Source organism: Geospiza fortis, unplaced genomic scaffold (genome assembly GCF_000277835.1).
Source record: "Geospiza fortis unplaced genomic scaffold, GeoFor_1.0 scaffold173, whole genome shotgun sequence".
In the NCBI taxonomy this organism is placed as follows: domain Eukaryota; kingdom Metazoa; phylum Chordata; class Aves; order Passeriformes; family Thraupidae; genus Geospiza; species Geospiza fortis.
The window spans coordinates 5196969-5222635 of NW_005054334.1; the positions used below are offsets into that span (position 1 = coordinate 5196969).

Sequence of the window (25667 nt, forward strand, 5' to 3'; positions counted from 1 at the left end):
GATAAGAAATTCAGCAGTTGCATCAGAACAAGCACACAGGCATGGCTCGATGAAAACCAAATGAAATTAACTGACTATGTTTAATGAGAGACTAGAAACAAGAATGCAAGCCAAATCAAGTTAGGGCAGAGAAGCATGTAATTACTGTCAAAGAACAGTTGAGTGAAAATTTAGAACAAGCCAGGAATCAAACTTGCAGAGAAAAAGCTCATGGGGAGGAAACAAGCACGCTGTATGTAACAATACAGAGGAAAGAAGATAAAAACTGGATCCCAACACTGTTTAGAAAAGGAAGAACCTGAAGGCAACAGGAAAAAGTAGTTCTATGCCTCTTCCATGGTCTGACCCAGGACAGAGAACAATACAAAAAAAGATAACCATAAAAAAAGCAATGCAGGATACTGACGATGGCAAAGCAAGGCACATAACTGTGGTTTTAAAGCATCAGCTTCTGCCTCAGGAAATCAAGAACAGTGAACGTGTCCATCCACAATCAGGCAGTTGTGAATAAAATTTTTCCTTTGTCCCTGCTTTAATTTTACCTATTTCTTCTCATACATTGTATACTCCCTCTCTGGAGAAAGTAAATTATCAGTGTCATTTGTGAATGCTGAACTCATAGATACTAAACCCACACATATTTCACTCAATGCTTACTGAGATTTGTGCAATTCTGCTCTATCCACCTTATTTTGTAAGGACTGCAAATTCTCCTACAGTTGCATAATAGGTATTATAGTGCAGAGTAACTCACACTGGAAGGAGCCCCTGCTGCAAACAGAACCAACTTTGAAGGTAGATCCAGCTTGAGATGTAAAGATGCTTAGGGCTCTGTCCAGAACCAAATTTTGCATCTCCAAAACCAGGGCATTCCACAGCTTTTCTGTCATTTCCCCTGCCTCAATCCAATGTCTGATTACCCTCACTGAAATTTTTTGCCAATTGAACTAGAATTTTCTTTGCTGCAATTTGTGACTGCTACCACTTGTCCTTTCACTCTACGACTCCAAGAAGAGCCCTAGAGAGCACTAAATATCTAACAGAATAGGAGAAAGAAGGGCAAAGAGACCACTGCAGTCACAAGAAAGCCTTTGGACATCCAGAACTTTTACTAGGTAATAAGCACCCAGCTTTTTGATGTCCAAAAAATCTTATCTGATCAGCTGTGGCAGAAATCTAAATGAGGCCATCAAAAGGACATCACTAGAGATTTATTAAAGATAAAAAATGGCTGTTTAAGGCATGAGAGAAGAACAAGGAACTTCCAAATGGTATATATTTGCTAATGAAAGAAAATAATTGTATATAGCAAGGTCAGGTACTCACCATCTCTCTCGCAATCTCCACAGCTTCCTGCAGCCCATAGAGCCTGCCACAGACCAGGTAGATCCCATTGGCCCAGAGAATACAACCCTCATGGACCCAAAATTCATTGCTGTCAAGAGGTAGTTCAGGAATTTGTAACTCCAGCTCAGTGCCACCTTCTGAAATGGGCATAGACGGTTTTGAGTCCAAAGGAGTCTTTTCACCACCACTGCCACCATCAGTGGATGCTTTTTTACAAGAAGCTCCCCTTGAAAGTGACCGAGAGGCTCCGCTACAGTCCTCAGAGCGGTGCCGCCTCTTAAAGCGGGGATGAGCAGCCAGGCTTCTTTGTTCCTTCTGTTGTTGCTGTTCCTCCTCCTCCTCAGTATCTGTCTTGGAACCATTAGAAGCACTTTTGTGCCGTACCTTGACCTTGCTCTGCATTTCTGTGGCCCTCTTTGGAGGTGGATTCTTGGGCAAAGTAGCTGCATAATCCTGGGGGTAGAAAGGACCAAAGAGGTCACCCATGTTACGATAGCTGGCCCATTTGCCACACAGGCAGCAAACCAGATGCCCCAAGACGGAAGACTCCGTTACTACAGGGCCTTGCAGCATGAAAGTTGAGGTGGGCAGCACTTTGCTCTCCGCATTGCTGGGAGGGGGTGTTGAAGACCTCTGTCCTTTCCGACCCCTCACCAATTTGTTCTGCTCCTCTTCCTCCGCATTTATGATTGTGCACACAGCGCCTAATTCACACTTGTTTACCACATGAATATAAGGGAAAAAGGACTTATTCTTGGAGTCAGTTTTATCTACAGACTGGGTAGCATATTTAAGCTTGATCTCTGGTTCTTGAGGCTCCACGATTGGAGCAGCCCGTCTAGGCTTCCGCTTCCGTGGCTGTGCTGCAGGTTTTCGCCTCTCTCTCCTTTGCCTCTTGGGCTTTGGCTCACCAGCACCCACCCCTTCTGCAGGCTGTGATGCTGCTGGTGGGGGAGGCGGGGGTGCAGGCAGCTGCTGCTGTTGCTGCTGCTTCTTCTGCTTGTTCACACTCCCAATTGGCCTCCCTTTTTTCTTTCCAGAGGGGAAATATCCCTTTGGAGGGAAACCATCTGGCTTGGGTGAAATGTTTGTCACATCGCCATCTTTTTCCTCAGACTTTGGATTTGGTTCAGAAATGAACACACTGGAAGGGGAAATTGTTTTTGAGTCGGAAAAGGTCAGAGTTCCAGCTCCACTTACAGATCCATCAGACCTTCCCTGACCACCTGACTTCTGAGAAGGTGGTGGTGCTGCACTGGATCCTACTCCCTCTTTGCCAATACTGGTGGTTTCAGGGACCTCTTTTTTGTTTTTATCATCCTCGTTGCTTTGCCACTCTTCTGAAGATCTTGGAACAGTTTTTTCACCACTTGTATCCTGGCTTGCTGGCCCCACTTGATCTGGTATCTCTCCTTTTCTTTTCTCAGCCTCTGGTCCATGTCCAGCCACATTTCCTCCTTCAGGCCCACTCTTGAGGGACAGGATGTCATCAAGAGTGACAGTATCTGGACCAGTTTCAGCACTGTTGGTAGAAACGCTTCTCCTAATATTGGGAGATGTAATTTTCTGAACAATAGCTTCCAGTTTTAATCCTCGCCCCTTTCTTGGGGGCAATATTTTGGTCTTTGCTGGGCTTGTGAGGGAAACAGCAGGACAATTCCTATTATCAGGACTTGGCAGGTCCTTGAAGGAATCTCCCTTTGCAACTGACTTGCCAGCATCTTGGCTTTGAGATGAATGGGCATAGGAGTTGTACGTTTTATCAGCTCCTTCTTTGGCTGAAGTCATCAGTCGCCCTTTATCGTCACTGCCACTGTTCTTCATATCATGTGGTTGTCTTTTGGTAGGGATAGGAGAGATGAAAGAACGGACCCTCCTCCTCATAATTAACGGGTTTTGTGGAGACTGGTCCTCCTGGCCAGGGAGCCTAAGCATAGCATTACTAGGCTTGGGCAAATCTGTACATTCCTCTCGTCGATGCCCATCGCTTTCTTGAGGGCAAAATCTTTTTTGGTTGGCTGCTCCAAGAGGGCCGCTGCTTTTAGCAGGAGAAGTTTGCCGAGAGAGGTCCCAACCAGATTCATGATGCTGCAACTTCTGGCTGCCATGTTTCATTTCGGTGCATTTGCTCTGAGTACTGTCACTCCCCATGACACAGCGCCCAGCTTCCTGGCTTCCAGTATCATGGTAAGAGCTACCTTGAAGGTACATCATTCCATCCTTGTCATTTTTTAAGGGACTCCTTACTCTTTCCAGAAACTGCTGCTGTCTTGGGCTCTTCCTTGCTCCTTCCTGCCTGTGCTGAGCTGCAGCAATCACACCCTGAGCCGCGCTGCTTGCCCAATCTTTGTATTCTTCTTGCTGTTGCTGGTATAGCTGTCTCTTGTAATGATACTGGGAATTCAGACTCTGGTTAGGGTCACCAAAAGCATGAGGCCTAGCATTCGTGTGATATGCTGAAGCCAGAGATGAGCCTTCTGAATTCTGAGGGTAGACAGAATGCAAGGAACCCCTGCTAACTCTTTCAGATAGTGTCATGTGTGGGTTCATGTGATGCAGATCTGCCCCTGGGCCTCTGCTTCTGCCTGGTGACATTTTCAGCTTATCAGCAAGATCCTGATATTGAGAAGGTGATTTACCCCTTCCAGTTCTGCCAGGTCCTCGTCTCATCTGTGTCGATCTGTTGTCCTGCTGGGGCATGTAGTCTGGAGCAGCATCGGAGACTGCAGCTCCAGGGCTGGCATTGCCTCGAAAAGATTCATGCTTGATGCCAGCAGGATGACAATGGTCTCCTGTTTTTTTATTGTTGAGACTAGCTGAGCTCTTTGACTGTTCAAAATCTTCTTCCTTTATTTGCCCACTGTGAGCTTTCATCTTTGTTTCCATGGATACTAAACCACCAGGGAGTATTACTGACTGGCTCAAGCCAGGGGCAAGACGTTCACTCCTTCCGCTTCTGGCCTCAGGACCCATGTGCCCCATGGGGTGAGGGCCAGGATCTCTTACAAGTTGCCTTAATGGGGATATGTCACAGATCACTGATCTCCTCTCTGAGAGTGCTCCTGCCTCATGGGCAGCAGACTGAGACTCCACATCGAACTTTCTAGCAATAGGGTAATCAGCTAGATTTATCTGCTTCATGTCTGGAGTTGCACTGCTAGACTTCCTATCCCAAGGACCCCAGTGAGGGCCTTCTAGGAGGGACCCCATGCTTTTGTTTAAGAGGCCTCTATTGGTCAATTCATTGGTCTGACTAATTAAAACATTGGGTCTCATGGCTCCCTCCAAACTCCCAGCCATCCCAGAATGCTCCTGCGCGTTCCTAGAATACCTTCTGTCTGGATGATGGTGGTACCCCTGTAAAACCTCTTGGAGGAGGCTAGGAAACTTCTCATTACGGCCTTTGCGCTCACTATGCCCTGGAAAATCCCCCTTTTCTTGACCAGATGGATACTGTGGAAAGCCACCAATACCTCTCTGTATACCAGGTGCTATATTATCCTTGTAGCTGTATCTTAAACTGCCGGGAGACTTGGAAGATTCTGTTCTTGCAGGAAAATTTGGCCCAACAACTGCATGACCAGGCTGGCTGTTCCCCTCCCCATTATGGTTAGTGTTATCGCCACTTTTGCTCCCTTTACCTCCTCCTTGAGTCTCTTGCTGTGTCCCTGCATGCCCAGCTTCTTTTGCCCCACTAGTGCTAGCTGGTGCCTGAGGGGCTGTGGAAGCATCATCTTGTGCAGGTTTATCTTGTCCACCTGACTTTTCTACTCTTCCTGCCATGGCTTCCCGGGAGACAATCACCCCAACTGCCTTTTCATTCACTTTTGGGGCATTTTCCACAGCCACCACAGCTTCCTTCCCATCAGGGGAGGCCACATCCTCCCTAGCTGCAGGACTGCTGCTGAGTTTTGATGGCTCATTCTGAGACCCTTGTGCTGGTGAGGAGTTGGGTCTCTCTAAATTACCCCCTTTGTAAGTGGTGTCTGAGCTGGTACTCTGGCCACTCAGCTGTCTCACCCTTTCCCCATGATCCTCTGAACTACTGGAACAGCCACCATCCAGGGACTCTGCCATGGGAGACTTGAGTTGCTCCTCTGCCTGGGAGGAGCCTTCTGAGTTGGTGCAGCTGTCAGCCTTCTTGGAAGAGGATGATCTTTTGGAACTTTTTTTCTGAGGTGCCAAGGCATCTGAGAGCAACATGTGCTGGACTGTGTTGGGCAGATTGGCAACTTGAGAACTTAGAGCACTCAGGCTGCTCAGTCCTGGATCTGTGAGCCTTTTTTCTTGCAGTCCTTCCAGTCCAAACCCCTTGAATCCACTTCCATGAGCATTGGGGCTTGGCATCATAGATGGTGTAGGACTAAGCTGAGGCATCATCTGCAGGATCCGGTTTCGAGAACCCATGGACATGTTGCCTTGCCCACACTGGAGATTTTCTCCACCTGGCATGAGTGGAGAAGGGGTAGAGCTGCAGCTTGGAGACTGAACCACAGATGCAGCAGGAGATGGATTAGAGATTGGACTGAAGTTTTGGTGGAACTGCATCGGTGACCTTACAGGAACTTCAGTCTGGCTGTACTGTCCCACTTGACTTTGAAGAGAGAGTTTGGTGGCAGTATTTGAATACTGCATTACGTGCTGAGGTGGGTGCTGTTGCTGCTGCCCCTGCTGCCCACTTTGGGGCAGCTTAGACTGCTCAAAGCTTTTCATCGGTTGAGTTTGAAAGCTGTAGTTTGACTGGGTGCCATAGGCCTGTGCATTGGAACCCACAGCATGGCCTTCGTACTGCGACCCAGAATTCACGTTGTAGCTTCCGTCATAATTCTGTCCTGACTGGCCGAAGCGCTGTGGGGAAGGGAAAGAGGAGGAGGGGGATGACGAAGGTGGCTGATAGTGCTGGCTGAACTGACCCACTCGTAACTGGTAGCCTGAAGCAGAGGAAGGCAGGGTGGATGGACGCTGCATTGGCTGCAAGTGTGAGGTGCTAGAAGCAGACTGGCTGGAAGCCTGGGGTAAAGGCTGATGAGACTGATAGATCTGCTGTCTCAGCTGCTGCACCTGCTGCTGCTGGCTAGAAGCCTGCTGCTGATACTGGGCACTCCCTGGAGAAAAAGGACCAGTATAATCCTGTTGATAGTGGGATACACCCCCAAGGGTTGAGTGCTGTGTTTGGAACTGGCCCACATGTCCCTCACTCCCATACTGACTCCCAAAGCTACTCCCTTGAGGGGGCCCATAGCTCTGTACTGGTCCAGAAGGCCTGCGCTGAGGCGGCTGCTGCCCTCCTGATACCACTGGATCTTTGTTGGCAGCCATATAGTAAAACTCTCCTGCTTCTTTTCTGAAACCTTGGTAGCTCTGATGGCCAGAGCTCTCACCAGGCATTGCTGTAGAGGCTCCTGTTGCTCCACGACGTCCACTGCCAGCACCTCCTCCAAAGCTCTGGAACATCTGGGCCTGCTGGCGGGGGCTGAACTCCTCCAGTCGGGATGAAGTGTGCACTTCCTGCGGGTAGCTCTGCTGGTTTCCGTGATAACTACTTTGCTCCCGAAAGGACTGCATGCTGTTCAGCAGCAGAGCAGCAGCTCGAAAGCCCTCCTAAATATGGAGAAAAAGAGAGGGAAAAAAAAAAGGTATGTTTCTCAGTCACACCAGTACCCCACTCAATTTCCCTGCTTCAACAGCAATTAAAATTTAGTATTTCTCTTCTACTTCCTGGTACATCAATGTTTAACCCCCTTGTCTTGCAACCTGCCAATCTTCTAGGTAATGCGGGCCAGTAGCCTACTACCAGTTGGAGCGCATTTCCAGCATTAATATTTCCCCATCATCATTTACTCACTGGCTGTGTTTTTGTGCCCCTGAAGAGAGAAATTTCCAACAATATTTGCAAAGCAAATGAGAGCAATCCTCACCATCCAGCTATTCCCTATGGCTGATACTGGGAGTAATCCAAGTATTTCGCTACCATGCTTAAAGATGCAACAAGAACCCTGCAATGCTTTCAAACCACCCTTGGATTTACCACAGGAATGAAATCCAAGGTCCATGTTTCACACCAGGAAGATCTCTATAAGCAAATACCGAAGATACAATTGACCAAAGCTCAAACCAAGACAACTCAATGAAAGGATCCATGTGAGTGTGTGAAAGAACTGGCACCAGCATACTCAATGCTCAGTTCCTGAGTAATTCCAGTGACACTCCTAGGTGAAAACCAACACAAGACAACACATCGCATTTTCCCCCCCAACCATCTGCTTTGCTTTACAGGATGGAAAGTTGAAACAAGTTCACTCTATTTAAGCAAAACAGTCTACAACTTCATTCCTCAGGACTTCCATATTACCTTGAATGAAACATAACTGAAAACACTTGCCAGTCAGAACATATATTTTGGAATACTGTGTATGAGCATCTACACTTACATAAACAACTCATAAGTAAACATCTTCCAGGAAGGCTCTCCTCTGTATTTCAACATATTATTTAGTATATGGAATTATGACTCACCCTCAAGGATTGGACCACAACTGCACAATTGTCTGGGGACCCTTGCTAGTTCCTTTATAAAAGCCTGTCACATTACTAGATGCATTAAGAAAAGTACGGAAATGAACAAGTATGTGCATGTACACTGCCTTTAAACACCAAAGCCAAACAAACAAAGAAAAAAAACAAAAACAAACAAACAAAACAAACCCCCCAAATTAACAAATGACATAAGCATTTCATGTCTGAAACACCTTGTGGTTTTCTCTTCCTGAAAAAAAATATGGATAGAGCCACCTGGACAGACTCTTTCCTTTAAAAGAATGTTAAGACAATGCTCACGCTTTTCCAGGAAACAGAACCCCAACTCCTCAGATTGGAGACTTCCTGGAAAAATTGCCTGCACGATGTTTTCATATTTAGCCATGTTTTGTGTTTGCCATGTTCAGTTGAACCCATTTAGAATTAATTTCTAGCTTTGCACTAAAATTTTGTTCAAGTAGATCACCAAACTCACAAAAAACCAAAAAAACCCAAAAAATCCAAAACCACAAAAAAACCCCAAAAAATAAAATAAAAAAAAAAACAAAAAAAAAAAAAAAACCACCACCAAAAAAAAAACAAACAAAAAAAACCCCCAAACAAACAAACAAAAAAAAAACCCACCAAAAAAAACCCCAACAAACAAACCAGGCACACAAATGAGATGCAGGCAAGATTTGGCATCCAGTTCTTTTCCCATCTGCCTACCAAGGTTATTTTTTTTAACTAACATGTATGTTATCTACAGAAGACTCTGGAGTCTTTCATCTTCTACTATCTGTGTGTGTAGGCTACAGAACACACAGGCACAAAACCACCCCACAGCACTGCATGTCTCTGCAGCCCCTTTCCTCTAACTCAAAGGCCTCTTTGTGTTACAGCCTTGGTTCATGCAGATTGATGCACATAAAAATATTACTGGAATCAAAAGGGAACTGTCAAATTGTTAATACCTCAAATTCTGTCTCTCTTCTAGGAAGTCAACTTTACTGCTGTTTTAATCTTATATTTTAAGTGTCATAAGAGAGATCTGCTGTTCTGCTGAACTTCCACTTTTTAGCATTTTAAAGACTACATATATCACATGAATAACACTTCTATGAATGCCACAGTGTGCCAATCTGTCCAGTTCAGGCTTATTATGGATAAGCTCCTCCTTTTTCTGAATTATTGCTTTTGATGTTTTATTAGTTTGACGCTCCAGCCCTATCGGGGTAGGACTAAAATTGGGATACACAAAAAAAGAAAGAAGCTTGCCTTAGGTGACTTGCTGTTAAGGCAAAAAAATGAGAGGGGGGAAAAAAGGGGAAAAAAAACATACATAGAAGAAAGTTATCAAGCTAAAGGTAAGAGAACATCTACTGCAACTGGCAGATGTTAAAAGCAGCTTCTCTAGATAAGCAGTGTGGGGCATTGCAATCAGCAACATTCATGTGCCATGGAGACTGTGCGCACACCCTGGCTACCACGTGCTTGGCACCCATCCTCTTTTCATGAAGGCAACATTGCCATCCTCTCACAGGCTCAGTCTCCCACAGAATCTCACACTCAGTTTTAAACATGGCTTTACCAAAGCATACTCTGCATAGTCTGGACAAGATCTCTAGAAGCCTCTTCTGCATTACATCATAGAAAAACTTTAATCACTGAATGATATTCGCTCTCTGTAACTCTACCCACAGGCTTGAAAACTGCTACGTTTTCAAGCTAATGTATGTTAACACCACTGACAAACAGTCTTAAGATTTGTTCACTATTAAAAAAGAATAATTTTAATTATATAATGAATAGAAACAGCACAAGATGCTGGGAAATGCCGTTAAGAACAGAGATACAGTAAAGGTCAACCAAGGCACAAATTCTTATCCTCCATAATCTCATGCAATCATATAACATTTATTTAGTCCAGAAGTTATATATGCTAACTCAAAACAGGGAGAACATATTTTTATCCTTCAATTTTTATTTTTTTTTTTAATCTTGGAATTTACCCTGACAAACAAATAAGAAGTTTTCACCAGGACAATATTTGCTTTGAGTATCTCACAAGGAGCCTAACTTGAGTAACATATCCAGTAGAATAGCTGCCAAAAAGAAAAAAGGCATTTCATTAATAACAGGAATAAAAAAAGATAGAACGTGCTCCAACTCATTACATCACTGATAACTTAAGACATATAGCACATTTCCTGTCATTAATGTGCTATAAATACAGAACTATTACAATTACTACTGCAATAGCCTTTCTTAATAGTAACAGCCCGGTAAAGTGCTTATATCTAAGCGCTATATTCTGAGCAAAACCACTGAGAATAATCCCCTGGACAAGTCTTGTTAATAAAATACATTCATGTTTTTTATTAGATAGATAAGGCCTCCAAAGTCTACCCCCATCCACATGTAAAAAAAGCATGTTTTATTATTTTTTTACTGGAAGCCTTTAAAGAAAACATTTTCAGCTGGTACATACTCTTCCTCACGCACGATCTCAAGAGGACAATGCAGCACCTGCCAACCAGAGACTACAACACAATCATATAAAACTCCATAATGCTGGTAACATATCCACAATGCCATCCCCAGCAGAAGGGACAAAGTCCTGCCTCCAAACAAGTGTTTTGTTAACAGTCACAAATTACACACATTTACAGTACTTTCCAACACACACAAGATGCAATGTCCTCATTTATTCAAAGGGAAGGTAAGAGTCTGGCACAGCTTTCACTACACTCCAGTGTGACACCTACACTCTTGCTACACGTGCATGCAGCTCTCTCAGTAAAGCTGCATGACTTTTAAAGTATTTATAGCCCATAGCTGTAGAGCCATCTAAACAATCCATCCAGACACTGCAGACTACACTCACTAAGCTAAGCAGTTTCACTTTGCTCCAACACATTCATTTCTCCCCCAACAGCCCAGTAATCAAAATTTGCCTTCAACCTGGCAGGAGCAAAGGAAACATATTACAAGCTTGTGTGGCTGATAAAAAACAGCCTCACTGACAGAATCACTGCACAGAAGTCTTGAATAGGAAGAAGCAATAGGTCCTCTTACCCAAATCTCAGACTTATTTGTGAAACATGTGAAGTTATTTCAAGCACTGTATCAATTGACCTTCTTCATGCGAACTTATTTTTAAGCATAATGCAGATTTTCTCTCCTGTTTAATCATTTGAAACAGCCTCACAGAAATTTGTTGACATAGGAGTTCCTCAAAATACGAAGCTACTGCATTGTGACCTCGCTGTACGCAAGATTATCCAATGTTAGTCAACAGCAGGTAAGCATCTTTCAATGGTTCCTGCATGTGCATCAGAGTGCCCCCAACCTGCGCTGATAACAGAACTCATCAGTACACCCACACCAAGATTACTCTGTGAGATGATCTTCTGCAATGTACCATGCTAGGGTTTCTTTCACAGCCACATAAATCTTTACAACTCTTTCTGCCCTGATTATCAAAGACTGGACAAATAACAGGACAGCTGCCCAGATCTCCCCATGTAACACTGATGACAACATAGTAATCCATCACTACAGACAGCTCATAACAAGCAAACTAAAAACCAAAATACTGTGTGGACACACCTAATTCTTGACTATAAGCCTATAAAGGAGCAAATGAAACCACCACCAGCTCATTCAGTAGGACATAAGTGAGGTCCTTCCGCTTCGTTAAATTTTCTTTAGATTTGGGTTGACTACCACGATCCATCTGTGCAGAGAAGTCTCAGGCAGCAGTCAAATGCAATATATCTTCAGTGCTCTGTCAAAAGCCTCTCACTTCCTAGCATGGTTATCAGGGAAGAAAATGCAGTTACAGGCAGGCGATGAACAGTAAGACAGTATTTTCCATAGGCCAAAATGTACACGAAGAAGTTGGGAGGGTTACAGAGTGTCCACAGTTCTGATTAAAATAGACTCACTTGCTAAATGTTGTGCAAGTGACAGAGATATATTTGTACAGAGAAGTTTGCAGCCATTTCTTGCCACAACTCATACAAAATGCAAGAATCACTATTTTTGTCCTTCCTCATTCGATCTTCTTAAACTAGCAGAGAATACACATAACCAAAACAATCTCAAAAGCCAGAACCTGAGTATGAGCAATTCAGGAGTATATTTTGTAAGAAATAATGCCCATGTTCCAAATTCAGCCAGAAACAGAGGAAAAAAGGATTTCCATGTACTGAGTACACTTCTATTGTCAAGGCCAAGTTGCTAACCCTCATTTCTGCAGGTACAGAGTTATTACTTGCACACCTGATCAATGGCTGGGAATAAAATTACCTCATTTCAGTTTTGGAGAAACACTGCTGCTTTTCAGAAAAGGCAAATCAGCCACCTATGCCATGAGAAGATGGATTTAAAGATCAAACCTAAGATGACATTTAACAAAGTAACAGATATAACTTATTTCTTCTACATTTGATGTCTTTTTAAAAGAAAAAGGAGAATAATTAAAACTTGTTTTCAACGTTATATGTGCTATAGAAGTAAACCAAGACAGTCAGCCCTTCAGTCACCAGTTTGTCCAAGCAGTAACATTCACTGCTCACTTCTTTCAGCAAGTCGTGTTTCTGATATTATTCAACACCACACTTCTAGAGAAAACTACAATTAGATCTGGCTCTCACCAAGCCATCATCATATATTCTGTCAAACAAACCTTACTACACCACTCAAAGCTGAAAAAGGATACAGTCACTTACCACGGAGAGCGCCAGACCCTATGGAAGTAGCTAAACTGAAGTATCTTGTCAAGTAGATAAAAAGTAAATTAAACTCAGAATACTGCATTAATGGAAACCAAATTTTATTATTCTAAAAAATCACAGCATGTCTTAGAAACCATATGTAGAGGTTACACATGCTTAAGTACCTATTAATAACACATACTAGCAACATGCATTGCAAATCAATGGTAATACTGGTCTTGACAAAAAAAAAAAAAAAAAAAAAGACACCAAAACTTAATTCTGTCCTTCCCAGTGAAAACTTTTATCAAAAAATCCCTCAAATGAGCTACAGCTTGGCCAAGTGGGTTGTAACTAGCTTCCATCATCTCACAGACACACTATGCTTTCTTTACCAAAATGTCTGTACAGCTTTTCAGAAAGTCATTACGTATTGAGCTTAAATCCAAACAATTAAGGAAATGGTTTTCACAGAATGGGTGAGGAACAGATGAGCGTGGCAGAAGGAGTACAGTGAGCTTTGTTAGTTGAGAGAGGAGAATGCTCTGGAGATTATTGTGCTAGATAAAATCTACATTCACATCTTTTTCCATATATTTCCTTCAGTGACCACACAAAAAGCCCAACCACAGTATACCTGAGTCAGTGTACCTTCCTATCTCACAGGAGAGATGTGAGCAGACATATTCAGAGCATTCAACTGCTATAACAAAAGGCATCATGTAAACAAACTACAACAAAAAATAATCAAATTTTGCATGTGGCTATTACTTGGCTGCTGCTTTCTTCCCTCACATCCAAAATATTTTTGTAAAAAAACATTTCTGTAATACACTGACTTTTTTGCATCTGCAAGTTTTCCTTACTCACTAAGTGAAAAAAACTAAAATACCATCTCCAGTTTAGCTTTGCACTTTTAATGAAGTGTACTGTTAAATTCATATTCCTAAACATGAAGAAAGAAGAAATTTGACAAGAACAACTTCTGCTGTAAGCCAGTATTTAAGTTGTAGTACTATGAAAAAATGTATTGCTAGAAATACAACGAATGATCAAAGTTCAGAGAATTTTGGCTGATGGTATGTATCTGATTTTACTATTATGCCATTGGTTCTCAGTCTCAATTAACAGCACAGATGCACTTAAATAGCTTTCAAAAATCTACCAACCTCTTGTTGAAAGTTATCCATCCAAATTTTTAACAGACACTGCTATTTTAATAAGAATCTATGCAAATCAGTCAGATTCTATTTTATGTCAAAGATTAAAACAACAATTTTGGACCCACATACAGGGTCAGTCTTCTCTAGCCCAGCTGAAGAGGTCTGGCCTTCTCTATGGTGTTAACACAGCCATTCATGAGCAAGTCAGATCAGGGAACTGATCCAGTCAAGAAAATTCTGTGAGGGAGAAAAGGCATTTCTGACCTGACAGATCTATTCACTGTATCATTACACAAACATCTGCACCAGCAAAACAGACACAGCAGGAACTGTTTTAAGTGGCGTGGCCACTGAAGGGCACTTGAAATCAGGAGCTCGTATTTAAAAGGCTCTTGGTCTTTACACAATGGTTGAACTACCCTTCCTAACCAAAATGAAAATAATAATGAACCATCAGCTCTTTTTTCTTTTTCTCCAAGCTGCAGATCAGCTGATTGCACATCCTAATCCACCTGATTAGTCCTCCAAAAATTTGGACAATTCATCACTTCATTACATACCTCTTACTGCAAACTGACCTGTGTCCATACCCCCTATGTCTTCAAGCAGCCACACATGGTATCTGCTCTGGTAGTACAGCAAAATCTGAGCATCCACTTCAAGAACCACTTCTGATCTGCTCCTCCTCAGACATGCAAGACAGGAAGCTCAGCAGAGGCATCATAACTCTCACTAAACCTTCACCTTCCAGTTACAAAACAATGAAAAGGAGATGTCAATTATTAATTGCAAGAGGAAAACAGTAAAGTGCAAGCAGTGTTGTCAGGTTCTATCTGCCCAAACTCCCACTTTCTGTGAAGAACTTTATCCAATATCTAAAACACTCAGAACTATACAGTGGAGGAAATAAAAGCCCGCCATCCTAACACATTATTTTTAATCAACGTCTATCGTTTTTCATACTAATCTCTAGCCCCAGCCTTGATGACAAGTTGCTAAGATGAATACTTGTAAGGGTCATATTAAATAGTACCTGTAATATGTCTGTCTTTTCTATTCAACATAGTCCATACAATTAAATCTTTTTTTTTTTTACAACGCCTGGTGCAATGAATTGGTGCCTGTAACTAAGACTCCTGGGAACTCCTCAAGGCAAATGAAGTAAATTGACATAAAATCTGTATCAGTTATGTGCAAGTATTATTACAATAGAGGCTATGCACTGTACATAAGAATTATATCCATTGATTAGGATAAAACCATTGCTGAACATAATACCACCTATTTACATTATAGGCAGTAACATTAAAATCAGGTAGAAATAGAACCTTGATCTACCCAAACAAACAAATTAAAGAATTACTGTTCAATTGCAGAAGAAAAGCTGTACTCAAATTTACACCTTCCAATCATCTTATAGATAGTTTTGTTCCCTTAAGGTAAGACAAAAAATTTCGCTTTAACACTTTCAATTTTCACTAGTCAAGGTCATCATTCTTCCTATTAATTCAGCCCTTCATACCTCTAAATCAATGCAGATTTAAGAGCAATTTGAATGTGGAAGGTCTGCAAATACTACTGCTATGGCACACTTTAAATGAAAATACAGTCAAGGCCATATCAAGTTTACTGATAAAAAAACTAGAAAGAAACCTTATTTTTGTCAAACATAAGAACTGTTTGAACTCATCTCAAAAAAAAAAAATTCAAAGCATTTGTAAGATTTTCACACTAGAAGAACAAGAACTTTTTCTTTGCCTAACATTCCTCCTTGTCTCCTACAACCTATGTCCTCTAAATTCTTTGCTCATTTCTCCACACTTCAGATTCCACAGCATCTGCCTCATGTTGAAGCCACAAACTGAAGCAGACACATTCTTAGAATAAATTTTGTCTTCTGAGACTAACAGGGAGCGACTAAGACGACGGCCACACTTACATGGAGACAGGAGAAACAGTTCAGATTAATATAATAAAATATAAAATAACTCTATACATTTAAATAATTCAACAAAGAGACTACTTCAGAGGTAGGACTATTTTAAGGAGGTCCTCCCCCTTCCCATCTACCCATCCCCACCCCTGCAGGCGTTCTTTGAAATTTTCAGATTGGACCAGTTTCTTGAACCACCTCAATTATGCATCCCCACTGTAGCTCCGCTGGTATAACCAACAGACAGATGAGAAGAGAGAGAGAAGGCAGCACAAAGCAGTGTTCTAGCAAACAGCTCACAACTCCTGAGGTTTATACTTAGCCTTGGCCTAAAGCACTTAAATTGGTTCATTCTCACCAGCTCTCCACTGAGTCAAAACCTTTCAGAAGCAATCTTTCTATGTCAACTTTATGCATACAAAGTGATTAAACTTCTAACACACCTCAGAAGTCTGAAAAATCTAGGTTTTAAACTCAAGCCACTGTAACCAACAAAATCCACACTTCCAAGTTTTGTCGCCACAGCCAAAGGCAGGGAATGTCAACAGCAGTCAGACCACACCACAAGCACAAAATTAATGAGCATAAGCAGTTCATAGAAATTAACAACCTACAATTAGAGATCTTCTCACAACCGGGTTTTAAAGCCTTCTCCTTCCTCAGAGGATTTCTGTATCACCACAGTCATAGTGTCAGGAGTGTTTGAAGCTGGAAAGCCAATGGACAAAGCTTCCACTGCATGTATTCCATGTAATATCCTAGAGGATATACCCTTAAGGAAGTCAGCAGTTGAAAACAAAGAGGAGAGATGAATCCAAAACCAGAGCAGAAAAAAAGCCTTTGTAAATACTGATTAGTGGAGGATAACAAAGATACTGCACTCAGAACATAATTTTTGGAAATGCTAGAGCTAACATTTGAAAGTAGGACAGAGGGAGTTTAGATGGCCCTCTACTCTGAACCAGTCCCATCATTCTCTTAAGTTCTCACACTCCTGCAGTCATTCATCCTGCACACCAGGAAGGAGGGAAAAAACAAAACCAGAAGACTCCCCTGTTTCTGCCCCCACCTCTCTCCTCATATGAGGAGGCTAAATAAAGAGGTACAAGTAACATAAACTATACATGAAGTATAACATATAACCATTTCATGATGCTAATGCAGTCCTAGTGTTCTATTACCAAAAAAAAGGAGGACTAGATCTCTTTTTACCCCTGCTCTAAAACATCCCAACTTTCTATGAAAGAATTAAGTTTGCTACCTTGTTTCAGCTAGAAAGATGGCAACTAAATTACTTTCACCTTGAGAAGTGTTCCTAATTTAATTCTTCAAGTCCTGTTAACCAACTGACCAAAAGGACCTTACTCCTTAGCTTAATCCAAAAAGGCAATGCACATAGAGCCAAAATTCCATGAGTAAACACAGACCAACAAAGACTTTATAAACACTACAGTTCTGTGGATAAGCAAAGATGTTTATTTCCTAAATCCTCCTCCCCTCCACTTCCAGGAACTCCCTAATGCTGTTCCTCATTGAGCTAAGAGATGTGCTTTCGCTGGTGAGTTTGACCCAGGTTTACTGAAGTTTTCTTTTTCTGCCTGCTTTGACAGGCTTTTGACTATGCTGCAGAGTATACGTATAATTAACCTCTTCTCCTCCCCTTGCTATTTTCAGCAGTTCTATTATATACACACCCCCCCTTTGGTTTTCCATAAACTCCACCTTTCAAACATAAAACAAGTTGTATTCCTGCAAGGCAAAAAGACAAGGAAACAAACAAAACGAACACATGACAAGTCAAATTTCTATATCCCAACATCACTGAAATAAAAATGTACTCAACCAAGCAATTTGCAAGCAAGAACACAGTTTTGTCTCTGATAACCAGAATACAAAGGACACCTAACACAGAAAAGGTGAAAGACACCAAATGTAGAAAAGTACACAGAGCAAAAGGAAAAAAGGCCAGAATGCAAGAATCCCTGCTCTCCAGAGTAAATATGATACTAGTTGAAGTCAGAACTGTAAAGGTGCAGAATACCACACTGCAATGGACTCCCAGCTCATCGCCAAAACTAGTGCCCTACCATAGCTGGCAAACAAACAATTATGCAGCAGAGTTCTCTTTATGCACTCTCAGAGCAACATGGGATGAGATGTTTCTCCATTAAAATGCAGTGATTTAGATGGAAGGCAGATAACAACACAGTTCAGTTTTTTCATGCAAAATAAAAAGTGTCACTTAGGAGCAATTCTCAGTTATGCTCCTGCTACTTCCACTCTCCAACACTACAGGAAAGAATCTGCCACTCACTCAGCAATGCCCAAAGACAATCTGCTACCTCCTTCTGTAACAATTTTGCCCAACCCATTTAATTTACTGCCTGCTAAGTATCCATTATTATTACACTCATCAAGACCTATCTAAAAGACCAATTTTATGTAGCAACACACACAAAGTATGTTCAGGATCAGGAATACCAGAAAATCACATGTACACATTTCATGCTAAAATGTTGACTAAGGGAGGGAAGAGAAACCTCCCCCACCTCCACACATGAAGGGAAATAGAGAAAACTTACAGTGGGCAAACCAACTTACACAGTATGACAGAACACTGTTGAATTCATTCTTTTTCCCCTGAATGCAAGATGAGAAACAAAAGGGAATGACATGGTTTATAGCATCATGGAATCCACTGGCTTGTAAAAGATCTTTAAGGTTATCAAATCCAATCCCTCTTATAGAACTGACAAAGCCACCACAAAACCAGGTCCTTAAACAGAACACCTACACATCTTTTTAAATACCTCCAGGGATGGTGACTCCACCACTTTGCTGGAGAACCTGTTCAAATGTTTGACTTCTCCAGGTAAAATATATTTCTTAATATTGAATCTAAAGCTCCCCTGGCACAACTTGGGGCCATCTCCTACTGTCCTATTGCTTGTTACTTGGGAGAAGAGACTGAACTATACCTGGCTACAGCCTCCTTTCAGGTCATGTAGAGAGTGATAAGGTCCTCTCTTCTCTGAGTCTCCTTTTCTCTAGGTTAAACAACCCCAGCTCCCCCAGCTCCCCCTCCTAAGATATGTGCTCCAGACCCTTCACCAGCTCCACTGCCATTCTCTGGATGCTCTCCAGCCCTTCAACATCCTTCTTGTAGCGAGGGGCTCAAAGCTGCACACAGCATTCGAGGTGCCTCACAAGTGTACAGGGGCTGGCCACACTATATGTGATAGGAGCCATATTGCCACTGGCCTTTCTGGCCACCTGGGCACACACACTGGCTCGTGCTCAGCTGCTGTCTATCCACTGGGCCACTTTCCAGCCACTCCAGCCTCAGTCTGCAGCACTGCATGGGTGCTGTTGTGACTCAAGTGCAGGACCTGGCACTTGGCCTTGTTGAACCTCATACCACTGGCCTTGGTCCACCAACCCAGTCCGACCAGATCCCTCTGCAGAGCCTTCCTGTGCTCCAGGAACAACACTCCTTCACAGCTTGGGGTAATCTGCAAACTGACTGAGGGTGCACTCAATTCCCTCACCCAGATCATCAATGAAGACATTAAACAGGATTGCCTCCAGCACAGAGCCCTGGGGAACACAACTCGTGACGGGCTGCCAGCTGGATACAACTCCATTCCTCACCACTCTGAGATTGGCCCTTCAGCCAGGTTTTCACCCAGCAAACAGGGCACCCCTGCAGGCCACAAGCAGTTTGTCCAGAAGAATGCCGGGAGGGAACACTGTCAAAAGCTTCACTAAGGTCCAGCTAGGCAACATCCACAGCCTTTCCCTCATTCACTGAACAGGTCACCTTGTTGCAGAAGGAGATCAGGTTGGTCAACTAGAACTTGACTTTCCTAAACACGTACTCACTGGACCTGGCTGAACCATACATGCCACATGGTGTCACTTAAGGTCTGTTCCACAACATTCCTTGGCACAAAGGTCAGGCTGACAGACCTGTAGTCCTCCAGATCCTCCTTCCAGCCCTTACTGTAGATGGCCACTAGGTTTGCCAACTTCTAATCACCTGGGACCTCCCCAGGTAGCTGGGAATGCTGATGGAAAGCAGCTCAGGGAGAACTTCTGCCAAGTCCATCAGTACCCATAAGTGGTGTAGTAGGGTCACTGACCATTTTCCCTGGAATTACAGGAGCTTCTTTCTTCTCCTCATCCTTGTCTTCCAGCTCTGGGGACTGGATGCCCAGGGAACAACTGGTCTTACATTACATACTGAGGCAAAAAAGGCATTAAGCACCTCAATCTTTTCCTCATTCTCTGTCACTTTGTTTCCCTGCACATCCAATAAAGCCCTCCTTCTGTTGCTAATGTATGTCATAGAAACATTTTTATTGTCTTTCATGGCAGCAGCCAGACTAAGTTCTAGTTTGGTTTTGGACTTCTAACTTTCTTTCCGAGTAACCTCACAATATCCCTGTAATCATCCTGAGTTTAATGCCCCTTGGTTCAAAGGTCATCTCCTTTTTATTTTCCCTAAGTTCTAGCCAAAGTTCTCTGTTCAGACAGACCAGTCTTCTCTGCTGGCTTATCTTTCAGCACATGGTGACATCCTGCTCCTGCACTTTTAAGATTTCCTTCTTGAAGAATGTTCAACCTTCCTCTGCCCTTCAGGAATTTCTTCCAAGGGGCTCTGTCAACTAGGCTCCTGAACAGGCCAGACTCCCTGCTCTCTGGAAGTCTAGTGTGGAAGTTCTGCTGACTCCTCTACTTACTTCCCCAAGAACTGAAAACTATCCTTGCATGATCACTCTGCCCAGGATGCTCTCTGACTATCACATCACCCAACAGTCCTTCTCTGTTCACAAACCACAGGTACAGCAGGTTTTCCACCTCATCATTTGTGTCAGGGGACACACACTCCAGGAACCTCACACAGTGTTTCTGCCCTCATGCTTTGTATTTCCAGCAGAAAACATAATGCTAATCACACAGCATTCCCTAGATTTATCATATAACCATTTATGTTAATTTTTTTGAAATCACATATAGCATTTCCACTATTCCAGAACATCTACTCATGGAAAACACTGTTAAACAAATCAAATCCCAGGGAAATTCAAGAGTATCCATGCATATGACCAAAGGTAACAGCAAATTGCAGATATTGAATTGAAGGTTGATTAACAACATTTCATTATGGTGTACGAAGGTTTATGTCTATTCTGGCAAGTATGACAGCACATATTTTTCTTTCAGCTAGTAAGTTTTAGGTATGTTTTTCCCAGTCATTAGTGATGCTGTACATGGACACAAGCCATTCAGTTAGCTTTGCTAATACCAAGCCTTTAGATCAGTCAAAAGCTATTAAAAAGACACTTTGCAGCATCTAATTTTACAAGGAAAGTGATACGAACAATATTTCCAATAAACTGTACTAGAGCTTCCAGCACAGCAGCTCCCTGTATAATTTCTAGCTAAGTACTGAGCTCTTATCAGAGCTCATCAGAGGGCTCTGTTTAGGATTTGCAATTTGCTGGCAATTAGATGACTGAGTTCATACTAGAAAAATACTACAAAATAAGTCATCATATTCCAGCACAGAATACACAATGAATTCCATACACAGATATTGGTATGAATGCAGGCATGCTGTGTGCTTGTAATGAAGAGGTAGGGGGAAAGAAAATAATTTTCCTAGCTTTGTTCTATTTGTTGCGTCACAATTCAGGCAAGAAACAATGGCCTTCCCAAATGGAGAACAGGTCAGATCTCAAGGGACTCAAACCAGGGCTCCCTGACAAAGAACCTGGTAACATTTTTCCCCCCTCTTTCAATACCATCACAGGTTACAAAGACTGTGCTAAAAGAGCAATACCAAAAGCACTGGAAGCAGCACAAGCATATTCACTGTCACCAGGCTGAGCTGACAAGGGGATGCTTGCACTTTTGGCTACCACTGCTTAGCTCCATTCTTGAGGAGTCACTGGTAAGAGGCAAGAAGAAACAGGAGTCTTACTGCAAGATCACTGCTCTGTTTTAACCAAAACTGGAAGTTTGCTTGTGCTGTTCATGAAGGCAGCAAGAAGTTCAAGAGTTGGTAAAATGCAATTCTACTTTTTTTTTTCTTCGAAGGCAAACATGCAGCAAAGAACAGAACACACCCAGAGTATACCTTAACCTCCAACAGGGCCAAACAGAATCCACTGTTGACTACATGTCAGTCTTGATTTTTGAGCCTTTGGGTCTTGCTTTTTGTCCTTTCCTGTTCTTAAGACGAAAGGAAACCCATGTACATCCATAATGAAGAATGTCACATGCTTTGCCAAGTGACCCCAAACAAATCAATATCTATCTTAGTGGGAAGCACCAGTGGAAAGGCTCAGCTGAAGCAATCAAGGAGCGGCGCAGCCAGACACCAGTGCGATACAGAGGCACCAGCATGCTGTACATGGCTGAAGACATCTTCAATTTTCCCAGTTCAGTCAAGACTGAAGTCTAGTCAAGAACCATGAGGAATGGGACCCAGACAATAAGGATAACTGAACCACCTTTTTTTTTCCTTTTTATAAGTAAGAAAAGTTTGATAGGAACAGAATTGGACATCAGGATCCTGCTACAGAAATAGCCTCTCCTGCATGATTTTAGAGAAGTATACACCTCTGCTTACACTATGGTTGTGTTCTCTATCAGTAACACTAAATGCTTTTCTACAATAAAGAAAATTCTACTTAGCATATCAACACTTTGAGAAGTGGGTTTAAACACTTAAGACTGCCTTTATTTTTGATTTTAGAAGTCCAAAAGCTAAACCAGAAATTGAAATGTTATTTTCAAAAATATTTCACCAAAAGCAGTCAATAAAAAACATCTTTTGCTATCAAACTGCAGTTTTAATTTCCTGAATGGGAAGAGTTGGTTGGTCTCAGTCCAGTCTCCACCAACAAATCAGTTAGCTGGCTTTTCAGAAACTGCTGTCCATAATCTTCCCCATTTCAGAGGCCTGCCATAGGATTAAGTAACACAAATTCTCACACAGTCAGTTAAGGCACACTCTGAAGTCTGAGAAGCCAGCACTGCCAAAAGCATTACTAAATCTTTGTAACTTATAAGAACTCAGATTCCCAAAACATGAGTGTAAAACCTTTCATTAGTATAAAACATAACTGAATAAGGTATGAAAAAAATAAACACATGCTTTAATTAAAAAGCTATCCCACCCAAATGGAGATCTTGCACGCCCTGTGTCAAAAGGCAAGATATACATAAGCCAGCTATAAACTCTTAAATATCCTTATCTCAAATTATAGAGAAGCCAAGGAAGCAGCATGAAATTATTCAAGTTTATTACATATTATGCCTTCACTCCAGATAGCAGCATGCCGAGCTGTCCAATAGCAACAGGACACGCGCACTGCAACTCTTAGGAAGGGACCCTTCCAAGAGCAGCATTGTTGCCATCTTGCTGTGCCCAATGGATGGGCCAGTTAAATATGACCTATAGAGGGAGAAAAGGGGTGCGCAATTATTTTCTTTTTAACATTGTCCTAAGAGCCCAAAAAGGTTGTCTTTGCGCACATTTCCACAACAGAAAGTGGGAGAGGGGAAAAAAACCTCAAAATCCTACACATTTCACTCTCTGTCATACAAATTTCATACATGTATCAATCACAGAACCATTAAGAATGTTTTTACTCACACTTTGAGTACCCTTTAAAATGTAGCAACAGCCTGTTTCTTCAGCTGAAGATTAAGGAAGCTTCTGACAATAAAACGAGGTCTCCTTTACAACTAATACACAAACAAGTTCTCTTTCATTTAAATAACCTTCACTTCCTATTTATGCATTATAGAAACAGATTTACTCCTTTAATAAAAGTTCACTTCAGGCTGTTTTTACATGGCATTAGTAACAAAGAAAAGAAATTACAATAAAACTAAAAATTCCCGATCTCCTATCAAAGTCACAAACTTAACCTGCCCCAGGCTGCAAAGGTATAGGAAAGTAGAGGTTTCAGCAAAAAGCCATGTTTCATCAATCCCCAAACCTCTAAAAACTGATTTAAAGGTCAAAACCCAAATTGTGTCGAAACACACACAATTCCACTAGAAAGGATGCTAACAGACTTGAAGCCAGGTAACCTGAAAAGTATCAAACCAGCAAAAAAGTCCAAGAACTTCCCCCTAGACATTTCAACCTAACAATACAAAGCCCAAAAGCTATCCCGAAACTACAAGACTTAAAAGAGTACAATAGGAAAATAGTATTTTCAATATAAAAAGTGTTGTCACATTTTCACTGAAATGGCATAATAACTTGCTTGTTAATTTAACCAGAATACACAATATGCATTTCATGTACCAGCAATTTACAGAAATGAGGAATGACTATCCTCCTCTCCTTGTAGCATTAACAAAGTTTAGGAGACAGATGACTGAGCAAATAAATCTTTTTCCTTTTCTTAACAGTAATTCTCTCTGCAGTATACTAATGCAGCTGCCTTTTTAAATGCCAGTGGAACCTAATATTAAGATTAAATAATACAACTTCAAACAACTCAAAGTGAAATAACATGGAACCCTATTTAAAGATGTGGATTTAAAGAAAAAAACCCAAACAAAGAAACAAACAAACAAAAAAACTCAACCAGAAACATTGCATCCAAATTAAAACTCAAATAACAATAATAAAAATTGTTTATCACATACACTTAACCAAATGCACTTGGTTAGGCTATGTAACACCCATTTAGCCTCAAAAAACAGGCTTATCTGACAAAAGAAGTCTAGAAAATAAATCAGCACTTCTTGAATTGAGTTCAGCCAACGTGCTACAAACCCAACCCAGAAGCTGCTGCACGTCCATCATCCAGTCACTTCATTGTTCTATAAAATCTGAGCAGAGGTGATCCAACTGCTCCATGCACATCTACTGGTCAGGAAGCATGCTAAAAATCATACTCTCCAAAGAATTACCCATACATGCAGCAACAGATGGCAACAAGCAACACAGACATGAATAGCTTTCAAAACGCTAACCTAAACACAGAAAGCTCTGAAACTCAATCCCCTCACAGGTGTACCTCTTCTTTTGTTTTCAAAGGAAGACTTAAAAACCACGGAATGGTACAGAAAACAATGCTGCATTTTAATCAAACTGCCTGCTCTTTTAATGAAGGAAAAGACAGTATGCACAAGAAATAAAGGATTCTGGTAGACCAAATCTACCCAGAGACAGTCACTTGTTGATTCACACACAAACGTGCTCTTATTTTCAGGTTAATAACAGAGCCCCGGTACCATTAGGCAGCTCTGATACATAGGTTAGAACACTTATGTTACATAACTTTCTCTTACTCCTTCCCTCAAGGCAGGAAAAATGACTTCCAACTGCAGCCCTAAACACAACTTCCAGCAAGGTAAGCACCATTAAAAGACAAACTGATCCTCACAGCAGCCCAAACACATTATATCCTGATTATCTCTGCAGATAAGCAACGGCTACGCTGAACCTCCAAAAAGCAGAGAGGCACTACAAACCTCAAGCATTCCCAACACAGCCTCTCCACCTACTACAATCAGCACTGTGCATCCATCTTCTCCAACAGTTTTAATCGTTTATCTCTCCAACGAAAACACCAAATTCCACAAAAACTTCACAATTCTTGCAAAAAAAATTCTTCCAGGACAGGAAAACAGGTGGGCACTGCACCAGGTAGCACGAGGGCGTCTTCGAACACACGTAAACAAACATTTTTTTTCTTTAAAAGGGGGAAAAAAAAAAAGATAAAAAAGGGGGGCAGGGAAAGGAGAAGGTTAAACTTCCCAGGAGCCCTTTCACAAGCCCCCTCGTACCCAGCGCTCGCCCTCCGACTCACGGATGAGCCCCTCACATCCCCTCCCACACGCCCAGGCGACCTCGGCTTCCCCCGCCAGGAGGTCGCACTCCCTCCCCAGGCCTCCCCCACACACCGACACAGCCCGGGCGAGCACGGCCTCCCCTCACCTGAGACCCCCCCC

General features: G+C 42.2%; 1 protein-coding gene across 3 annotated transcripts in view; it reads right to left on the bottom strand.

Annotated features, from left to right (window-relative positions):
• The window catches only part of TCF20 (transcription factor 20), a 118507-nt gene that overhangs the window by 40757 nt on the left and 52083 nt on the right, over positions 1–25667 (bottom strand). For all 3 annotated transcript variants that reach the window (XM_031057784.1, XM_005421882.2, XM_031057785.1), the window contains exon 2: positions 1327–6948. In XM_031057784.1, the coding sequence (XP_030913644.1) occupies positions 1327–6912 (5586 nt within the window). In that variant the 5' untranslated portion in view covers positions 6913–6948. The remainder of the gene's footprint in view (positions 1–1326; positions 6949–25667) is intronic.